The 20959-nt window shown below is 38.3% G+C and overlaps 1 protein-coding gene across 1 annotated transcript in view; it reads right to left on the minus strand.

Annotated features, from left to right (window-relative positions):
* Positions 1-20724, minus strand: part of LOC115621718 (segmentation protein cap'n'collar) — a 52470-nt gene extending 31746 nt beyond the window's left edge. Inside the window, exons 1-5 of the mRNA XM_030515432.1 lie at positions 20607-20724; positions 18954-19269; positions 16744-18214; positions 2802-3041; positions 2367-2454 (exon numbers count right to left, since the gene is read on the minus strand). Coding sequence (XP_030371292.1) covers positions 2367-2454; positions 2802-3041; positions 16744-17745 — 1330 coding nt within the window. The 5' untranslated portion in view covers positions 17746-18214; positions 18954-19269; positions 20607-20724. The remainder of the gene's footprint in view (positions 1-2366; positions 2455-2801; positions 3042-16743; positions 18215-18953; positions 19270-20606) is intronic.
* Positions 20725-20959: the final 235 nt, after the last annotated feature.

The following is a 20959-nucleotide window of genomic DNA, read 5'->3' on the forward strand; positions in this document are numbered from 1 at the left end:
TTTACTTAGGTACCATAACACGCCTTAATATCTGGTGATGTCCTGTAGCCTTATGGGTTGGTCTCTTGAATTCAAGTTAAAGCTCTCACCTTTCTCAATTTTCACCTATGTATGTATATATAATACTATAAAAATATCTAAAAATTGTTTGACTAATATCTTCTCTCTCTTGATAAACCAATATTAAACTCTTTGTTCAAGTATAAAAATATATCTCAAACTTACTAACATTTTTACACAAATAAGATTTCCTCATTAAATAAAGTACGAATTTTTCCTCAAGTGTATTGGGTGGCTGTAAAGTCCCTGGTTTTGGGTGGTAGTGGTGGTGGTTCGTTTGGTTGGCTGCAGCCCTATAGGCCAAAGTTGAAAGGCAAACTCGTATGAGGCGCATTTTTGGCGAATCATGTTTCGTTCATTTTTCAAAAGAAAAATGTTGCATGCGACGGCTGCTGCTGCTGCTACTGCTGTTGTTACTTTTACTGCCACTGCTATTGCCACTGGCAGGCAGTGCCACCAACAACAACAACACCAACTCGAACCGAGACCAACGAGCCAGACGAGTTTTGCTCGTTCAGCCTTCTCAGCTCCTCCTCCCCCCCCACACACTCTCTCTCCCCACCACCATCCTGCTTCTTGGCTTGCTGCCCACTCCGTTTTAATAACAAAAGTTCGTGTGCGTGTCAAAGTTTGTTTGAAAGCAGACCTTTGGATATGAAATGGGGCGCGGTGCCAAGCTGCCAACTGAGAGATTAGCAGCAGCAGCAGCAACAACAACAACAACGACGAAAGTGGCGGAGGCCGTTGATGGGCCCAAGGCAGCGGCTTTATCGATATCAAATAAATGGAGCGCTAGCGGCGGGCGGTATCAAGAAAAACGAACAAACGAAACGAAACCGAAAAAAGCCCATTTTTCTTTTAATTTTCGTGCCTGTCAACTCAAAATGCCTACGTTCATTTATAAACGTCTCAAGAATACACGCACACACAAGCTACAATGGCGTCGCTCAGCAAGCCCTTCCCCCCACCACCCCCATTTAAGCACGCACACTCCTATATCAGGATAATTCATTTTCGTTAACACTCGTACAATATATAAGGGAGCAGCAGCCGCCATTTTGGCAGGCCATTTTTCTTCTCCCCTCCCGTCTCTGTCGAGGCAAAGTTCTCATCAGTTGCGATGCAGGTTTCAGATTTCATTAACAGATTAAATGGTCTTGCTTCATAGTTGATAAATAATATGTACTTTAATATTATAACAATTTGAAAGTTCAACGCTACTCTTCAGAATACTAAGTTTATTGTAAGATGTTGCGTTTAGGCGTGTCCTGCTGAAGTTTTTTTTTTGCTAACACGACTCTAAGAGAACCGATCCCAGCTTTATACAGTTTTGCAGTTATGGTTTGTTATATGGATAAGACTTAGAAGCTTACATGCCAAGTTTGGTGTCGCTTGCCGTTAAAGTTTAAATATTCTCGATCTTTCAAACCTTTTCCCAGTCCCATAACTTGAACATACTATACTCTCCAAATAAAAACATGTATGTTCCTGATACCTGTTCCCGATTTTTCTGAAATCTAATAAATGTTCTGAAGCTATTCCCTTGGTTCTTAAATTTGATCACACTTGGAAACGATAAATAAATAGTTAATTAATTCAAGAACTGAATTTACATTAAAAAGGGCAACTCTTATTAAGATAGACTAATCTATAAACAAACCAAGCAGCTATACCCTATTTCTAGTACGATGTTGATTGAAACCCAACCTGATATTTTCCAGAATATTTTCAGAATACTAATAGACTACAATAATAAAGAACCAAGCCAGATTTAGCAGATATTTATTTAGTCCTACTACTACTAATACTGTAGCAATGTTTTATTACATTCTGACTAAAACCCAAGCCAGTTCTGAATGCATCTATATATCTTAACTAATTGGTAGTAAGGACGTAGCGACAATCTGAGTAAAAATCTCATAAGCACGATCAATAATATAAGTACAATTATGCTTATGAGTTGAGTGTCTTATTTTCTCAACCAATAAAATTGTTATAATCTGCACATCTGATCATTTAAATCGAAACAGTAATAATATATGTTTATCAGTTGCTTTCCCCAATTCCTCAGCCAAGTGAATTGTTTTAATCATCATATAATATCGAATGTCGAAACTGCAGTCATTAAACTTATCTCCTCAACGATATAAGATGCAAAACCTTCAATGTATAGTAGACTTGTTTCAAGCGCGTTTTCTTTTCTTTACATTCTTTTAGATAAGATAATATACTAACTACTTATTCTTAAAAATTATGAGTCTTGCTTGCTAGCGAAAAGAGTTGTAGATGAAAGCTTTTCAACTTACCAGTTTCATTATCAATCGTAAAGGGTATGCCATCCCATTCGTTTGTAATATCTTCCAGGGGATTCGTGCTCTTGTCATCAACCTTGGGCTGTAGATGATGGTAAACATTTATAAATTGTACCAAATCTTTGTTATAAGCAGTCCTATATCTCTAATGTTTAAGAGATTACAAAGATTTCTTTTATTTATGCGTATTTTATTTGAAAAGCTCGAAAGTGCTGGGCGCTGTTTGATAAAAACTGCGCTCTTTGCAGAATGTAATATTGGAGCATGACTAATAACCGCAAAGTCGATAAATGCGATATCAAGGCATTCAAAAGAAAGATAATATTGCAAATTACTATCGAACTGCTTATAAATAGGAGCTCTATCTATTGCTGCTCTCTTATGCAAATATTGTGAAATTCAAATGTAATATCACGTCAGAGCACTTACCTTATCTTGCTGAAGCTCCTCCAAAGCTTTCAGCTTCTCAGTATCGTCCGTAGAGGCGGAGGAGGAGGAGGAAGAGGCGCATTCATTGTTATCAGAGTTCTTGGCATTATCCGTCAACGTTTTGGCCGCATCGGCCGATGGATTGCTTCTTGCGTAGGATGCATTAATGATATCCTCTTGATTGAGACTGAAGCCCAAATCGACATCCTGCTTGTAAAGCACTTCAGCGATTTCGCTTTCCTATAAAAAGTAGCATTTGAAATGTTCAGGAATTGCTTTCACACTTTACCATTCATTATCAATAATGCGAGTACAACACAATTTTGATATCTAAGTAGTAGTTTGTATTTACAAGAGATTCTCCAAAGAGTATGACTTTCATGTTTACGACTTATTTGCCGTCGATTCACTTGCAATAACACAATCAATTGTTTATGATTTCCACCAATAATTATTGCGATACTCTTAAATTTTGACTACACTTTCGAACGATCTGTCTACATTAGCTTGCGACTAAAGAGAGACTGAACCTGGTCGAAAGCGCAAAAATAATAGACCAGCTCGCACATGGCGCTTGTGTTTACTCTTACGAGTACTGCTTTTATAATACCCATTTCTGATAAGCTAACATGCTAACATGTTGACGCGTCTCGTTCAGATAATTCCACCCGAAGAAGGCAGGCCCCACACTTTGGTGTTAAGTTTGTTAGTTGGACTGTCTGCTTTCGCATATAGAGGTGTAAATTTTATCAGTGGCGTAATTTTTGAGATAAATCATTACTGTTCTTAGCAATGCTTTAGATGCCCAAAATGAAACTTAAAAATTTGGAAACAACACGAGCTTGTCTACAGCAACGGATAATGAGGAGATCGGGTCGCACACTCTTATAATGCGAAGAGACTCTAATTTCCATTCAAAATGTCTTGGCACTCTATTTTCTAGTATAGGCGAGAACTCGACGACACACTCTTGTGGCATGATTTGTTTACGATTTCATACAGAAAATTTATGAATTGCGCTTATCGGTTGGCGACACTGCAAAGAATACATATTTCATATAGATTTTCCTTTCAGATGCTTGCATAAAAATTAATTTACACAAAAGTAACAAGATACAGCAGATTAGATATAGTCTCCACCGAGATGGATCTGACGGCAATTTATTTCAAATGCGAGCACGTTTTTCGGGCCTTCTGTTTAAAACTTAAGTCAAATATGCGCAGAAACTTGTTTACCTGTTCAAGGGGGTGCAAAAATATGAAACAAGAATTTAAATAGGGGCTGCTTATCAAACCGGCTAGTGTCGGCTTAAAGAAGATACCACAGTAGCAAAGAATTGGCTTCTTATATGCCAGCAAAATTGGAGCTCATGAGAGAAATCAGAACCGAATTTTGTTGTATAAGAGATGATCTTCAAGGGCCCGCAATAGAGCTAAAAGCTCGTACTGCCTCCTTAACGAATAATATATTTAGTTCTTAAAGTGCTTTAATTATGTTTGGTGAATTGAATAAATTCAAGTTCGTTAAAAATGTATTTAAAAAACAATCAGTTACTAGCCGCAACACAGATGTTCTATACTGTCTATATGCAGACAATAGTGCTTATGTAAATAGACTCTTAAAACACGGAATGCATAAATACGGAATTTAAGTTCTGCTTAGGCTCTTAAAGCACTGACTTCAGTTTTTGGCGAAATCAAGACATAACCAATCAGTATGTAAAACAGATAAAGAAACCTGACTTACAGTTTATACTTTTGACTTCACATTTATGCAACTCGTTGCGCAAAAGTGAAAAGAAAACTGACTCTATAACATAATAGAAAGATAACGATTTTGTGATAGGGCCATAATTGCTTGATCTGCTTCGAATTTGTAAACATCGTATGTCAAATAGAAGATTCTTAGTTCGTATATTGTCAGACGGAAAAGACTTAGATGGACTACGAACAGCTTTATATACTTTTGGCGCAATATTTTTCTTTAGGCAAAAGTAAAAGCAAATTAGAACTATAATTAAAAAATAAGCTACATACTAAGCTGTAGCATTAAGTTCTTAAACATTCTTGCGACTACTCCTAAATGGTGAATAAACGTGATCTGCTTAGAAATAAAAAAAACTTCGGGCATGAAATAAATTGTCCTTAGTGCCTCTAGAACAAAGGCTCCGAGTTTGAGGCGGGCAGACATGACTTGGATCGACTACTGACATTAATCGCTGTGGGCGCAACATTTGTTCACCTCTTAGCCTAAAAGTGAATCACCAGTTGGCTGCAGAAGGTTGAAAATACTCCACAGTTCGAGCAACTGGCAGTGCATTGCCACAGATTCCACTTATATAGATGTATTGACGAAATTCAGCCACAAAAAGTGCGACGACTGCACAATTTTTGCAAATTCATGCAAGAAATAATAATAAAAGGAATTCAAATTATAGCGTTAATGATGCATTATTAACGCTGGCCGTAACCAAAAAACCTCGTCGAGACACTTTATAATCCTTTTCTGCGAGCGTCCGATCGACGGATCGACGGCCAAAGTCAACAACATTTCGAGGGAAGAAGAATGGGCTGGTGCCGAAAAATGGGCGTCTAAAGCCGCCTGGCCCAGACACACGGGAAATTCTTTGGTTGGGACAGCCAGCCAAACAGGTAGAGTTGTCATTTTGAAGGGATAATCAGAGGATAATGGCACACATTAGTGTGACGACGACGACGACTGCAAATCATTTTGACTGTCAGTAGTTTGTTGGGTTTAAGTAAAATGTAAAAAGCGAGCAGGAACTGATTTTTCCTTCGTTTTTTCAAAATCATTCAAATTGTAAAGTTACGAGTACGCGACTACAAACATCGGCGCATCTTGGAATGACACAACAATTGTCAAAATGACAGTCACAGTTGGCCAGTAGCTGGCATCGGTTACATGCAACAACAATAACAACAAGCAGCAGCAGCAGCAGCAGCAAGTGGCCAAAGGCAATTGCCTTCCCTTCAAGCCATGGCCATTGATGGCTTAATTAAAATGTTTCAACGCCGCTCTCAGAGCCGACATTTTTCTTTTGCTTTTTTCTCTTTTAATTTTTCCCCGAGTGTCAAGCGACAATTTTTGTCCATTTTACCATTTTCTGCCCCCCACCCCTTATGGCGATGCACTGAGAATTTTCTGCCTTTTTTCTTTAATGAAATTGTATGGCTCGGTGGTATTGTGAGGCTTTCTTGAGCTGCCGCTGCTGCTGCTGCTGTTTGAAACTTTTTTTCTCGGCCGATGTTCGTGTTGGTGTGTAAAACAAAAAGCAATCAATCATTGTGTGTGGAACCACGCCTATCTCCTGGATTAGTCAGCAGAATATATAGCATGGCGGCGGCATCATTGGTCTTTCTTTCTTTCTCTCTATCCATCTAAAAGGGAGACCGAGCGCTGCAACAACGGCAACTGCGGCAACTGTGAGCCCAATCAATTGCCTGCGTCGACGCTGACAGCGCTGCTGCCCGGTGCACCCTAGGGACGCTTCTATTTATATACAAACACACATATACAAATGTATATATATATGTACATGTGTATGTCCCGCATGCTACACATGCTGCGCGTTGCGCATGTTCGGTAAAAATAAGCAATTAAATACGTAGGGCTTAGATGAGCCACCCTGCTGATTTCTGGGGGTTGTGCCTTATACTTCATATACATATACATATATACTTGTTTCTATGTATGTGTGTGTGTGTGTGGTTGGTGTATGGGAAACTTTGCATATAGCCGCCACTCAGTCGCTACATAAGTGCTGGTGTATGGGTTGTTACCGAGTTTTAATTAAACTTAATGCCAGTTTTTATCCAAGTTTTAATTGAACTAGGCCGCTCATACTGAAACAGTTAGTTTTTAGCTTAAAGATAACGCGTCAAGTGGTTGTTGCTCTGGCCATTGTAAATAAAACCCAAATCGATTGCAAGTGAACTCATATTTGTTGCCTTAAGAGAAATCATTCTATAAAGCTCTTCTTAAGTTTATCTTAATTACGCAGAACTTATTCAAGTAATTCCATAGCAGGATTTTCGTAATATAGCTCCAATTGATAAAATGAATGAAAATAAAACGCAAGTGAAATTAAGAACAGCATACTTTTAGGATGCAGCTTTCGGATTTGCTGCTGAAATAAGAACCAGAAAGCCAGCAAGAAAAGTTCAACAAACATTAAGAAATTGAAAGAGCAAGTAATATAAAATATAGATGCATATAATATATTCGAAAATTATAAAACTTCAACTTTCGAATACCCTATACCCACCCCTTACCTCGCTACAGTCATTCAACTAAAATATAGTAGACCTTGATCTACCAATAATTCCGACAGCAGCTATATTATACAGTCTACCGGTTTGAAGAGGCGCTAAAAGCCAATTTTCTTAACTAACTTTTACAAATAAATAAATTGTTGGTAATTCCTAAACAGCAATACTATATAGGGCACCAATATTGAACAAATTATTTTTTTCAAGAAGAGGCACTATAAATAATTTAAGTACGCTTTATAAACAAAAAATATGTTGGTACTAAGCTTCATTTCTACATCGATTAGCATTATGACGAAACATCACAATATTGTGACACTCTATATAAAACCTCTAAACACTAGATATGCTTTAGATATCTTCATAAACGAAAAAGTGGGATTTTTTAACCGATCAGTTTTATGGTAGCTTTATAAAATATTAAGGTTTAATTTGGTTTGTAATAAACTTACCTCGTATATGGATGAGATAAGTTTTGTGTCCCTAGCTGCTAAGGTTTAGAAGTTATTGGAGTTCATACAGACGGACATGTCTATATCAACTCATGTCGACAAGCAGACTAGGGCTGAAATCAGCCAAATAGCTGTGAAAAGGTGGGGCATAACATTTCACCATTGAAAGTCATCGCTATGGAGGGGCCACGAAGTCTTGACTGTCCGAGCAACGGGTTGGAAAATTCTTTCATGGCTTCTCATAGAGGGAAGCCCGCTAGTGAAAGTTTCGTGGTGGTTTTCACCTACTTAATGGGAATGTTTGCCTGGCAACAAGCATTCATATTGTATTCTCAGTTAACATTTATTTTATTAGTTAGTTAATGTCACTTAGGGCAGCTGTATTGGTACGTTGTACTTGTAACTCGCTGTGCTATATGCACAGTTGTACGACTGATTTATAGACCTTTTTCGCTTTTACGAGGCTATACAAAGTATCAAGAGTTCAAATCGGACTATAAATGTTCTTAAAAATATATAAGATAAAATAAAGCGGCTTTATCTCAGTCCAGTCTATCCTATATTAATTGGTATCTCTCCTTTCAGGCAATAAACTAATAATTGAAATGAAATGCTTAAAAATGTTAAACATGTTATGTTTACATCCCCTTCTAAGATGATTGGCAAGCAATTTAATCAAAATGTCATCGAAACTGTTCTAAAATCACACATAATTATAAATTTTACCAGCCACAAAGATTTTACAGTGTAACAGTTCTTATCTATTAAATTTTTGCCGCACATAGGGCCCAATTATAACCTTATCTTTGTTTTTGCCAGGCGAATAAACTCACAAATTTGTTCCACAGATATAAATAAACTAAGCTATTGATGTTTTCGCCGTATTACTATGTGCTCAATTGTATTTGGTAATCAACTAAATGAAATCAAATTTGTTGAACTATACATTTGAACTATGCTGTGAAAATAAATTTGCTCTGGAGACGAGAATTAAAGTCAATATTCTAGTCTATATTGGTTAAATTTCGGCGAATTAAGCTAACATATACGGTTGATAACAAATCCAAGTGGACGGCTGGCGCACTTGTTTTACAAGGCATTGCTTATCGCAAAAAACAAAAATATCGCTGATGGATGTTTCGGAGCCTACCATAAAAGCGAAACTTCTGGCTCGCCTTGATGGGGTTGGCAAGTTTATTGGGAGCTACAATTCTCTATACGTATCAGCAGTAAAATGAGAAAACTGTGCAGATTAGAGTATATAAATACATATTCGTAAACCTGCACGCCTAACCCAGGCACGTGTAACGCTCCCGGATGATGGAAATGCGATTGATAACAAATTGAAAGCGATAAGGAGCGAAAAGTAGACGCAACAGAGATTCAATCTGACATTAAATAATAAAAGCGTTCGCTAATGACTTGCCTTTGTCACTCACCGATCGTCGCGACTATCAATCAATGTTTTAATGTTTTACCCCCCACAAAATCAATAAGAAGAATTCAAAATATTGACACTTGTAACATTTTGTAGCAACAATTAGTACGGCGGTCGAACTGAGCCGCTCAGTGACCACAAATGCCGCCGCAACTGCGACAGACGAGAGATGTTTGTGGCAAGATAAATGCATTTTTGATCCTTTTTGTGGAGGCGAAGGCGGCAGCGGCGGCGACGGCGGTAGTTCTTAAAAGTCAAGTGAAAGCGGCGGCAACGTAGAAAGTGCAAAGGGAAATCCATAAAAAGAATGCACAGCAAAAAGGAAAAGGAAAGGCGAAAAAGGTTTAATACTGTTGGCAACGTCATTAATAAAGCCTCGCAAGATTTTTGATGACACCTGAACTGACAAGCGAGCAAGCGAGCGAGCGAGCGATGTAGCAAGCAAAGACCATGCAAGATCACTTCAGCGCGTGGAAATATATTGTATCTGAGAGATATACACAACACCACACAACACACAGACGGACGCAGACGCACAAGTTGCGGCAAGTGTGGCGCATATTAATCATGCACTCGTCAAGCAGTCAGTCAGTCAGTCCAGTCAGTCAGGCTGCAGTCACTTACTGTGCCATGCCACCAACAAAGCCGCAAAACTCAAGTGGCCAAGTGTGTGTATCTTGCAGATACATTGCACAAGTATCCTGTTGTGCATTCACCAAACCACACACGCACACCAACACACTCGCAATTTGCGGTTTTGACTTGACAACGTGTAGCTAGCTCCCCCCCTTCCCCCCTCCTTCCACCAACACCACTCGCGTATTGCGGCGGCACGACTACTGCTTCTAATAACAGTTCATTTGTGTCAACGGCAGGCGCATCGTTCATCGTTCTCGATTTGCATATTGTGGTGCATTTTTGCATTTTCATTATCATTATCTATTTGAACCCATAACTCGTGACGCCCATAATCGATTTGACATCCGAACTTTGTTTGGCGTCGTTACCGTTAGTCTATTTGTGTGCGAATGTGCGTGTGTGTGTCTGTGTGCACAGTGTTGCCATCTCTTTTTAGCTAAGCATGCAAAACGGTAGCGGGCGCGTTTGTTACCAATTGCGCCCGACAGGGGGCGTATTCATTCCTATTCAGTTCTCCTTTGACAGTAATTAACGGTTTTTAATTATAGAAATTAACGCAAATGCAGAAAACTGTGAGAAAGACTCGCGCTCATGAGTTGTTATTTTGTTGTAATTGTACGGTTTTTTTTCTTCTTCTTTAATGTCTGGTAATTAAGTTAAAATGCAGCGTAATTACAGACAAATGATTTTTCAATTTGATGCCACTTTTTTTATAATTTTTTTTTAGCACTTTATTAAGCCATGTGAGGTAGAAAGTTAATGCATCATTATATAGAAATACTATATACGATTGTAAGTGGTTGTGTGTATTGTTGAAAGGCTACCGACCGCTAAATAGATGTGCATATGCTTGTATTCCTCGTTGAGACACATTTTTGCAAACAAAAATTCACCCACACATACACGGTTCGACGCACTCGTCGCAAGATTATTTTAGTTTTTTATTGGTATGTATATGAATATTTTCTGATTCAATGAATTTCACAAGATTTTTAGCAACAGCAACAGCAACAGATCGCGCTCGTCAAGTTCGTTTTCACTACAAATCAGCAGTTTGAAGACTGAAATATTGTAGCTCGGTATAAGTCTGGGCATAGGGTGTTATAGTTGATTAGTAGCTCAGCCCATAAAAAAATTTGATTAAATGTTTTCAATTGATAAAGGTTGCTTGCTGTCACCGTTGTTGTTCCTTTTGTTGTTATTGTTTACTTGCGGCTATTTTGCACACATTTCTAAAATGAAAGCACAGAAAAACACTTAACACATCTACACTGGAGAGCTGATAAGCGGCTGAGCTTTGGCAACTCAGAGAAACCGAAAACAACAAGTTGCACATAATACGAAATTCAAGGGTACATTTATATACATATACGAGTACAGTGAAAACTCCCTTAATGGACACCTCTTTTATCCAGACACTCTCTTCGGCGGACACTTTTTTTTAAAACATTTGATCGGTCTCTAAAGTATTTAAGTATTTCCTTAAGCGGACAACAATTGGCCGACCGTGAGTGTCCGGCCAAGAGAGTTTTCACTTTATATGCATGTACTAAGTATGTACATATATATAAGGAAAAGAGCTTCAAAATTATATAAGCACGAGCAACTTTGTTATCAATGTTAAAATTTCAAAAATGCCGCAATTTTCGATCGAATTGTGACCAAACGATTACCCAAAAGACTTTTCAACACTATTGGCGTTAGCTGGGTGTGTGTCTATGCTGAAGAGCTTTTACACCACAGCCCACCACAAAGACTCAACACGAATATGTTGAAGAGCATGAAAGCGCATTACGGTAAGAGAGCGGTAGCGAGAGCAGTCGCTGAATACGAAGCAATGCACAACGTGTGGTGTATAAATGTGCCGGTAAAACAGCTGTTTGCGTTTGTTTTCAAGTTTTGCTTCTTCACACTCTTTATGAAAAAAATAAAAAATGATTATGCCCACATGGCGGGGCATGTTTTATAGGGCGGCGAGAAAATTAGGCATTCAAGTACATACACACATCTGGATCTATGTAGGTTGGATGGAAATCATGGGCTATGGGCAATATATATTTATCAGAAATAACAACTGGATATATAGGTAAGAAAAAATTCGAGCGAAAATTGAGGCAAGAGCTCGTAATCTATTTATTATGTTTAATATAATAACATGCCCTAGACACTGCAAAAGAATTATCGACCAACAAAAAAGTTCAGCTTGGACTCTGAGTTTAACAAGTTTAACAATTTAAAACAAATATCAAGCTAATTTGTAAAAAAACAATTGTTTGAAACGCATATATTCTACATACGAGTATGAATATTGCTTTGTCTTTTAAACTTCTTACCAAAGTCATGGAAAAACCCATGAATCTTCTTCGTAAAGAAAAAAACTTGCGAAATAGAACGAATTTCAGAAACGCAAAGCCTGCAATAATATTCTTTCGTAATTACAACCATTTGTATGTTTGTTAGTATTCATTTACAAAAACTAAAAAAAGAAGAAAAAAGCCAAAACAAGAGCGAACGAAGCGAAAAGTATACCCCATATGGGGGCAAGCAAAACAAAGCCGCAAGAAGCGAAGTTCAATGAAACGTTCTTTTTTTTGTGCCGAGATTTTGTCGTGTTATTCTTTTGAAACAAATGCGAGAGACCAAAAAATAAAAAATGCTCAAAGGCACAACAACAACAACTACAACTGTTGACTCAGAGCAACGATGTCGATGTCTGCGAAAAAGCTAGCAAAAGATAAACGAAAACGTCAAGCTCGAACATACTTTTTTGTATCTACAAGATACGCTGCTTAGCGAGCTGGCTTGAAGCAAAAGGTAGACGACATTCAACGTTCGGAGCGAGAGCATCTGACCTCATACGCACACACACACGCACACATTCACACACACCCGGACAGCACTGTTGACGCTAGCTTTACAGGTGTGAGAGATCTTTGATTGTGTCGATATTGAAAATAAGATACAGAACCGAATCGAGCCGAAAGCAGCTACAAAATTTAGCACAAGCGACAAGTTGTAAAAAAAATCAGCGTTCTGGGTCATTAATGTGATTTATCATGATAATGAAGCGGTTAGACGCTTATTTGGGAACATAATTTGCTATTAGGGACTCAATACTATATTTTCCGCATTATTATTGCTTAAAAAATTTAAAAAATAATTAACAGCGCACCAACTCTCGCCCCAAATCTGTCTGCTGTTTTATAATCTCGCATTTAACAGATGCAGTATCACTTTACAGTAGCAATAACAACAACTGCACGTATGTTAATTCCAGCTCTGTTAAGCTGCCAATGACAAACAGCTGTTAAGAGCTCTAAATGACTAACTAACTGGGCACATAAAAACAATCAAGTTTTAATCGATCGTTCTAATCGATCTACAACTGGCGCGCACACGGGTTAACGGGTAGAGTGTTAAGGTCGTGCCAGCGCGACTTGTGAGTACCCTATATCCACCCTTTTCCCCCCTAAAATCTAACAACTACAACTAACTTCATTGTACCAATTATTCATATGACAGCTCTATGATAAAAAGTTTTAGAGTTGATATAACACATATATGATATAGATAATGCACCGATTTCAATGAATTTTCAGAATACTAGATTTGCATAAGATAAATTTATAAACAAAATAGTTATTGTAAAACAAGGAGCGGTGGTTCCGTCTAATCTTCTACTAATTTGCATACCAATCTTTTTTATAGCAGCTTAAAGATATTGCGATCCGATTTCAACGAAACTTCCTAAACTAGTGGGGCATTCTTAATAAACAAAACCTTTAATCAGAATGAAGTAGAGCATTATAAAAGCCCTGGTATCTTAAAAGTCACGACAGTTTTTCTAAAAGTAGTTTTAGCCCTGATCTACTGATTCCTATGTCAGTTATATAGAATCATATTTATGATTATCTTGGTATGCAATTAAATTAGACAACTCTGTGGCTTGACCCGCTCACTAAAGAAGTACCAGAATTGGCCAGAAAGCCGATATAGGATATAGAATCACCAAGGAGTGCCCGGCGTTTTACAACCATCTCTGAACAATAAGCCTGCACTGGATGAAGTCGATCAATAGACCCTCGCGCTGCTCTGCATATGAAAAAGGCAAGTCTAGAACCCAACTTTGAACTAATAGGAGATATATGGATTCGAGCCATCATACTGTTATTGCTTTTTACAACATTCAGACTCTTTAAGATATCCTTTGAACCTTTGGGTACAACAGCGTGTACAATAAACTGAACTGGAAATATTTAGACCGCGGTACAGATCTTTAAATTTTAAACTGATTGCATAATATCTTTTATTTTAAAATCTGTAGCAAATTTGAGTATATGTACTTGTATGTACATATATGCTAAGCAATTGATCCAATCAGCTTTGGAGTCCTTAGCACTTGCAGTATTCGAGATCAAAGACAAATCTATATAGCTTCGCATATTGAAGGATGTGCTACATACTCGTAATCTCACCGAAATCTTGCATCTATTTTTAAAAAGTGAACAAGTTCTTTGTTTTGGAGAGCTCTTTTTCAATACATGTTATTTCTTCCACTGTGTTTCGGCTCAATGGCAAAAATCAAAGCCATACGAAAATTGCAATACAATTTCTGACACTGACAAACGCAAACAAATTGACCCATTTGATTATGCACGAAACTGCAACACATACTATACACTATATATAAACTATATATACAAGTATATATCTATGTACATAAGTATGTAAGTTAGTTGTTTGTGTGGTGACTAAAGTCGTGAGCTAATATTGTCAAGCACGGCATTCAAGAACGAAATCATAATATAGAGAACGACAGGTTTGTTTGCTGCCTTGGAAATGGAAAACATTTCGCAGCATGTTGGAATCATATTTTAGAATAGTCACAAAATATTTTAAAGTCTATAGCACACACACATACACACACAGTTACACAACGATTTGCATATTGAAATTGCAATTTGTAAAGAAACAACAACAACAAAAAATGGGGAAAAAATTGGTGCAGCGCATTTGTCGTCGAAATTCAATTTAATTTGCCGCTTGGCAGTATTTAAAAATAAAAATAACAAAAAACGAGTACAAAAACGTCTCCAAGACAATGCACGAGGTGTGTGTCTGCTTGTGTGTCTTTGCAACTTATAAACATTGAGCAACAAAATTGTATAAATTAAAATTAAATTTCGCTTAAATTCCTTGGAATTCTGTTTTTTTTTCTTGTATGTCTCTTAGCCAGATAAAAAATGCTCCTTTTGCGCATTTAAAACGTTTGTTGACCCAATTGCCAAAATGCTTCTCATTAAATGGCAGATATTAGTGGTCTTTTTGTATTTTCAAACTCGAACTTAGGTGAAAGCTGAGAGCTAATTATGCAGACCGAGCGCCGGTCGAAAGTTCGCAAATATAAAACATAAAAATATATGCCAAAAAACAAGAACGCTGATAAGACAGGGGCGCGATAGTGCGCCCATATAGTATTTGTACTATATAAGTATATGTAGTATGTGGATTATACAGAGTCATGCTGAAAGGTAAACAAGAAGTGATTGACTGTGCCAGCCGATCGGCAGATAAGACAGCCAGACTGACTCGTATTTGTACTTGTGCTTAAAAGCTTGATTGGGTCATAAATGCAGACTGACACAAAATGAATTGATTTTGGGGAAGTACGAGCCCTACTCTATTTGAACTAATTCAAACATTGTTGTGCCAAGCATTCCTCTTACAGCTACGTATGTTGAGGCACTAAACAAAACGCAATTGCTCAAGATATCGTTATTAACAAAAAAGTGTTTTCTAGCTTTATTTCTGCACCGATCATTCCCGCTCCGATTATTCACGACAGCTATATGATATACTTGTAGTTTACCGACTTTGTTGCAATTTCATAGTACGTTGAGGTATTATACGAAACACATAAATACCAAATTGGCTTAAGATATATTCATAAAGAAATCAGTTCTCCTACTAAAAGTGATATTCTCGCCAATCGGTTCTATGACAGCTATGTATATATAAAAAAAAGAGTTATATACGCTTTGTAATAAACTTGCTCTGCATGTGAGAAAGATAATTGTACATACCAAGTTCGGTATCCCTAGCTGTTATAGTTTAAAAGTTATCGATGTTCATACAGACGGACATGTCTACATCGAGTCGTTCCGTTATTTTGATCATACACAATACTTTTTCCATCTTACTAGAAAGTTCTTTGCAGCGGTTCGAAAGCGCCTTGACACTGGACATTTACAGACTATAATGCCCCGAAAAGTCATTAAAAAGTTTACATCCCTCCATAATCACTTTACTAATGAATTAATATTTAATATATTTTCCATGACAGCTACAATCGGACTTAAAGAAGTTTATGATGTAGTGTCTTCAGAAATCCGGTCGACTGAGCGTACGTAAATGCTTGCTGACCAAACAAACGAACAATGTAGAGTTCTAGAAAGCGGATTATACCATACTCTTTCAGGTAATATAATATATATTGATTTGATATTTGAAATGAGAGAAATATTGTTTTAAATTCCTAAGAGCATCACATTTCTAAGAAGGAGGGACTTATGTAGCAAACATTTTTCAAATGAGACACATTAGTGTGAAGAGAGAAAAGCACGAATGCCACTAGAAATAAATATTCGAATAGGTCAAGCAGTGGCTCACATTTACCTAATTTGTAATGCAAAAATTTAGTTTCTAGTTGACATTGTTTGCGAACTGCTTTTCAACGCCATTCTCTTATCAGCCAAATGAAAGTCGATTATTACACACCGACTGACTGACAGCCTGATGGCAATCGCAACCAATATAGTATCTGTAAATAAATACTATATGTACTATAGATGTGCAATTTATTGCAGCACGAGTTGTTGAACTCAACAACTGAAAGGCTTTAGAATGTAAGCGGAGTCTATTTGGAATCTATATATTATTTTATGAAAGCAGAGCAGAAAACTGTGTCCCGTCTTCTGAGCTCGGGTATACCCATTATGTTTACCTGATTTCGTAAACGCTACTGGATGTTAGACTGTCTGTTAAATCAGGATGCAGCAGAAAAATCTGGGTATTAAATTGCCTAACCTTTTAAAGTTGAAGCTTTCATGACAGCTAAAGTTACCTCCTCATAGACGACCTCCACCTCATTGGCGAATCCATTGTCCTCTAGTTCGGGCTGCTCCTCCGTCCCTGCAGCTGGTCCAATGGCGCCTTCAGTGTCGCTCGGATGCACGCCCTCCGCCTCACAGGCATTGACCAGACTAGAGCAGATGGCCAAGTTAGGAGAGTGGCCGAACAAATCATCCGCATCCTCATCAAATTGATTCGCAGTTACGCTGGCGGAGCTGCTCGGATGCGGCGTGCTATCGTTCAAGGCTGTGGCGCCCTCCCGTCTTTGCTCCTGCTGCTGCATACCCACTTGTAGGAGGGCGGCTAGACTCAAGTCCAAGTGTGTGTTGTTCTGCTGCTGTCCGTCCTTGAGCGGCAGTCCAGCATATGGACTGCTCACAGTAAAGTCGCCATAGTCCTGCAAATCGGCCAAATTCTGCTCCCAAATCGAACGTTCGTCTTGCAACAGATCAGGCGAAAGAAATATATCTAGTTCTGGAGTCGGCGTAAGCGCAATACTGCCAGTGGCTATGGATGAGGTATCGATATGAAGTTCGTTGCCCGCACTGGAAGCGCTGCTTCCGCCACCTGCTGCCGTCGCTCCACCCCCGCCAACTGCATTGCCCGTCGCCCCACCAGCCGTGCTTTGCATATCCTGCAGTGCAGCAGTCTGGACGCTACTATTGCCTGTGGTATTGTGCAGATTCATGACCACAGCGCTGGCATTAAAGCTTTTGGACAATTTATAGGATGGAGACAGATCATCGTAGCGCAATAGATCCGCAATAACCGGGGGAATGCCCTTACGATTCCCATATGGATCTTGGGTCTCAACCATGGGTACACTGCGTAATATTTCCAACTCCCAGCTACCGACGCCTTGGGTCAACTCCAGCTGGTCATCCCAACGACGCAGTCGCTGTTGCAGGAGTGAGTCGGGATCAACATGGAGCAGGCTCAAGGCCAGTGCCAATTGCAACATTTTCATGGCATACGCTTTTTTGTTTGAGATCATTCTGTAGCCGTTGTTCTTGTTCGTGGTGCTACTCTTGCTGTTGTTACAAGTAAATCGGTGCGTGGGTGTTGACAATCGTCGCCAACAGTTGCTGTGCTTGCTGCTATTCTTGTTGTTGTTGTTGCTGCTGCTGCTGCTCCTCCACCACCACCCACCCGGTCAGACGGCCAGACAGCTTTGCTGTCGGCAGCGTCGCCCGTTCAATGACGTTTCCTTGCCTTGCCGCTCTCTCCTTCGTTTATATACGCATTATATATATATATATATATGTATGTACGCATGCATATAAAATAAAAATGCGCAAAACAATTGCTTATTTGCTTAAATCGCAATTCTCACGCCTTTAACGGTCGCCTCAAGGGGTTGGCTGATGATTTGTTTTTGTTTTTAGCTGCAAAGTTGTTTGTTGTTCGCTTTTTTATTTTAATGCAAATAATTCAATGTCCTCTTTGCGTATTTGTGTTATTAACTGAAAAGGAAGAAAGAGAGAGAGATGTCATTAGTAATCATTTTATGTCGCATTTGTTATCGATATACTTGATGGTATGCACTTGATGGAAAGCTTTTGTTCACATTGAGATTGCTTATGATTATAATTATAGCCTTGTCATACATACATACATACAGGAAGTCTCAGCAAACCACAAGAATGAACAACGTTTTAACTCATTTTTAGCTTCCGCGCTACATATGTATGTTCATATGTATTTATGCATATGCAAATGTGTTTGTGTGATTTGTTTCCTTAATGCATCTCAACATCCACCCACATGGCACCTTATTAAAAGAAAGGCGCATAATGTTACGCCTCTCCATTTACGCCCTCACTTAACCCCAAAATGGAAAAACTTGAACTCATTCAAGGTCTTTGACGTTGCAGTTAAAGAGTTCAAGGACAAGTTCTTTTTTATGGCCTAAACAATACACACTTTCCTTTGTTTGAAATTTCAATTTAATAAACAACTGAGTGCGATTAGATATATGTATATGTATGTACATATGTAGATACTTCGTACATACGTATGTCTGTATGTGTGCATGCGGTATGAATAAAAGACGAAGAAAAAAAGAAGATTTCAAATACCTTCAGAACAGTATTTGTGTGTGAATGCACCTGTGTGCATGTGTGATGGGAGTGGGTGAAGATATCAGTGTGTGTGTGTGCGTTTATGTTTGTATGTTGGATCATCATACAATCGTCCACTCACCTTTCTTCACAAGTTTCCTTTTTGTTGGCGAATAATTGCCCGCAGCCACAAGAACAGACGACGGACTGTAACGGTGAAAACTGCGACGCAGTAAATGTGTGTCTGCTGCTCTTGTTGATGTTGCTTTTATTTCTGCTGCTTTAGATGCTGATGCTGTTGCTGCTCCACAGCCCCACACACAAACACGCGCGCTTTTGTTACTGTCGCTGTCTGTGAGACTTTCAGCGTGCGTGTGTTGCGATGCACGCGGCTGCGCTTAAACAAAATTTCATCGGTTTGTTTTTGCTTTTAAATTTAATTAATAAACTTTTGTTAGCTGCGAAAATATAAGCATTTACGTTTGCACATTGTTGTTCATATATGTATATGTACATGTATACAAATGAACATTGATTTCACATTTGCACATTAGACGCGGCGGTGTGGCGTTGTTTGAGAAATACAAAAAAACAATCCCGTGAGTGTTTTTTGCGTCTCTACGACGTCCTTGAACTTGGTCAATGTGCTTGCTTTCTTCCCCTGCCAAAAATGCTTTCTTTTTCAACGAAGCATCTAAAAATGTTTTCCGCACGTTTCACAAAATGTTTTTCACTTCTTCAGTTACAAGGTATACGATTGGGTCGGGTGTGCGTGTAAAGTGAAATCGTCGCCATTTGTTTAACATCATATTTAACAAATATGTGTCTATATTTTGTGGCTTATTTTGCTCTCCTACTTGCTTGCCCACATTTCTTTGTTTGCTTTTATCGCTGCTTTCTTCGTTTTTGCTTCAAAAACTGCTGCTGTTGTTGTTTTTGGGCGCAAGTCTGTCTGACTCACACGCCTTCTATGACAACAACACAACTCACGCCATCTTTTTCTCACTCACACGCACGCTCTAATAGCCCATTGCACTGCTGATAAACAACAATTAATTTATGCATTTAATTAAATGCTAAATAATTTAATTTTTATGGCAATCAGAACACTTTACATCGACACAACACACACACTCACACATACATACAATGTATATACCAATGCAAAAACAACACATCAGCAGACGAAGCACTCACAAAAAAAAAAAGCAAGAGCGAGTTGGCGACTCAACACGAACACAACCACACACAACACAATCGTGCACAAGCGGTAAGCTTTAATTTTATGAAATTCATATTGTTTTCAGACGGTGTGCTAGAATGAAAAAAAAAAACGAAACTTCCAGAAGGAAACAAAATGTAATTGTCGTCTGTACTTTGTATTTTGAATATTTATCAAACAATTTTCTTTCGCGTGCTCTTCAGCTTCAACTGCAGCAGCAGCTTGCAACATGTCAGCTGAGCGAGAGAGCAATAAGGAGAGAACGCGCATTGCTGAATAGGAGTTTTGTTGCTTTTGCACGCCTGTTGGACAATGAGTTGCATTTATTTCGTCATATGCAACAAAATTTCTGTCAATTTGCATACGATTTTTATAAATCAGCAGATTTAAATATTTTGTTGATTTTACACAAACATACACACACACAGGCACAAGCATTGAATACCGCTGTACTTCGCACTTTACTCGCCGTCTCTTTTGTGAAATTATTTGCAATTCGTTTTCTGTTTGCCCACCGCCACTTCTATTTCTTTTGACATATTTCGTGTTGCTGTTGTCAAGACATTTGCTTACATTTGATATTGCGGAGTTTCTTAAAACGTGTTTATGTTAATTTAGTGAACTTCTTGTTCATTTACAAATCTTATTTTCACAATTTCTCTTTGTTCCGTTCTCCGGCGTTTTGTTCAACGTCTTTTCACCGCAATGTTGAGTGTCACACTGATTGTGAATTTGCGTAAAGCTTTTCGAGCTTTTTACGAAAGCTCGAACAAAACAACTGTGAAACGCTAATCGACATATCGATAGCTGCCGATGTCGATACGATAATGACACCTCTTTGATGTCGAAATTTAAATTACAATTGCAGAAGACGCAAAGGTTATTATTTTGCTTAATGCCAAAAAATAAATTTAATAATTGTGTTG

Source organism: Scaptodrosophila lebanonensis, unplaced genomic scaffold (assembly GCF_003285725.1).
Source record: "Scaptodrosophila lebanonensis strain 11010-0011.00,11010-0021.00 unplaced genomic scaffold, SlebRS2 tig00000024-arrow-pilon, whole genome shotgun sequence".
Taxonomy (NCBI): Eukaryota; Metazoa; Arthropoda; class Insecta; order Diptera; family Drosophilidae; genus Scaptodrosophila; species Scaptodrosophila lebanonensis.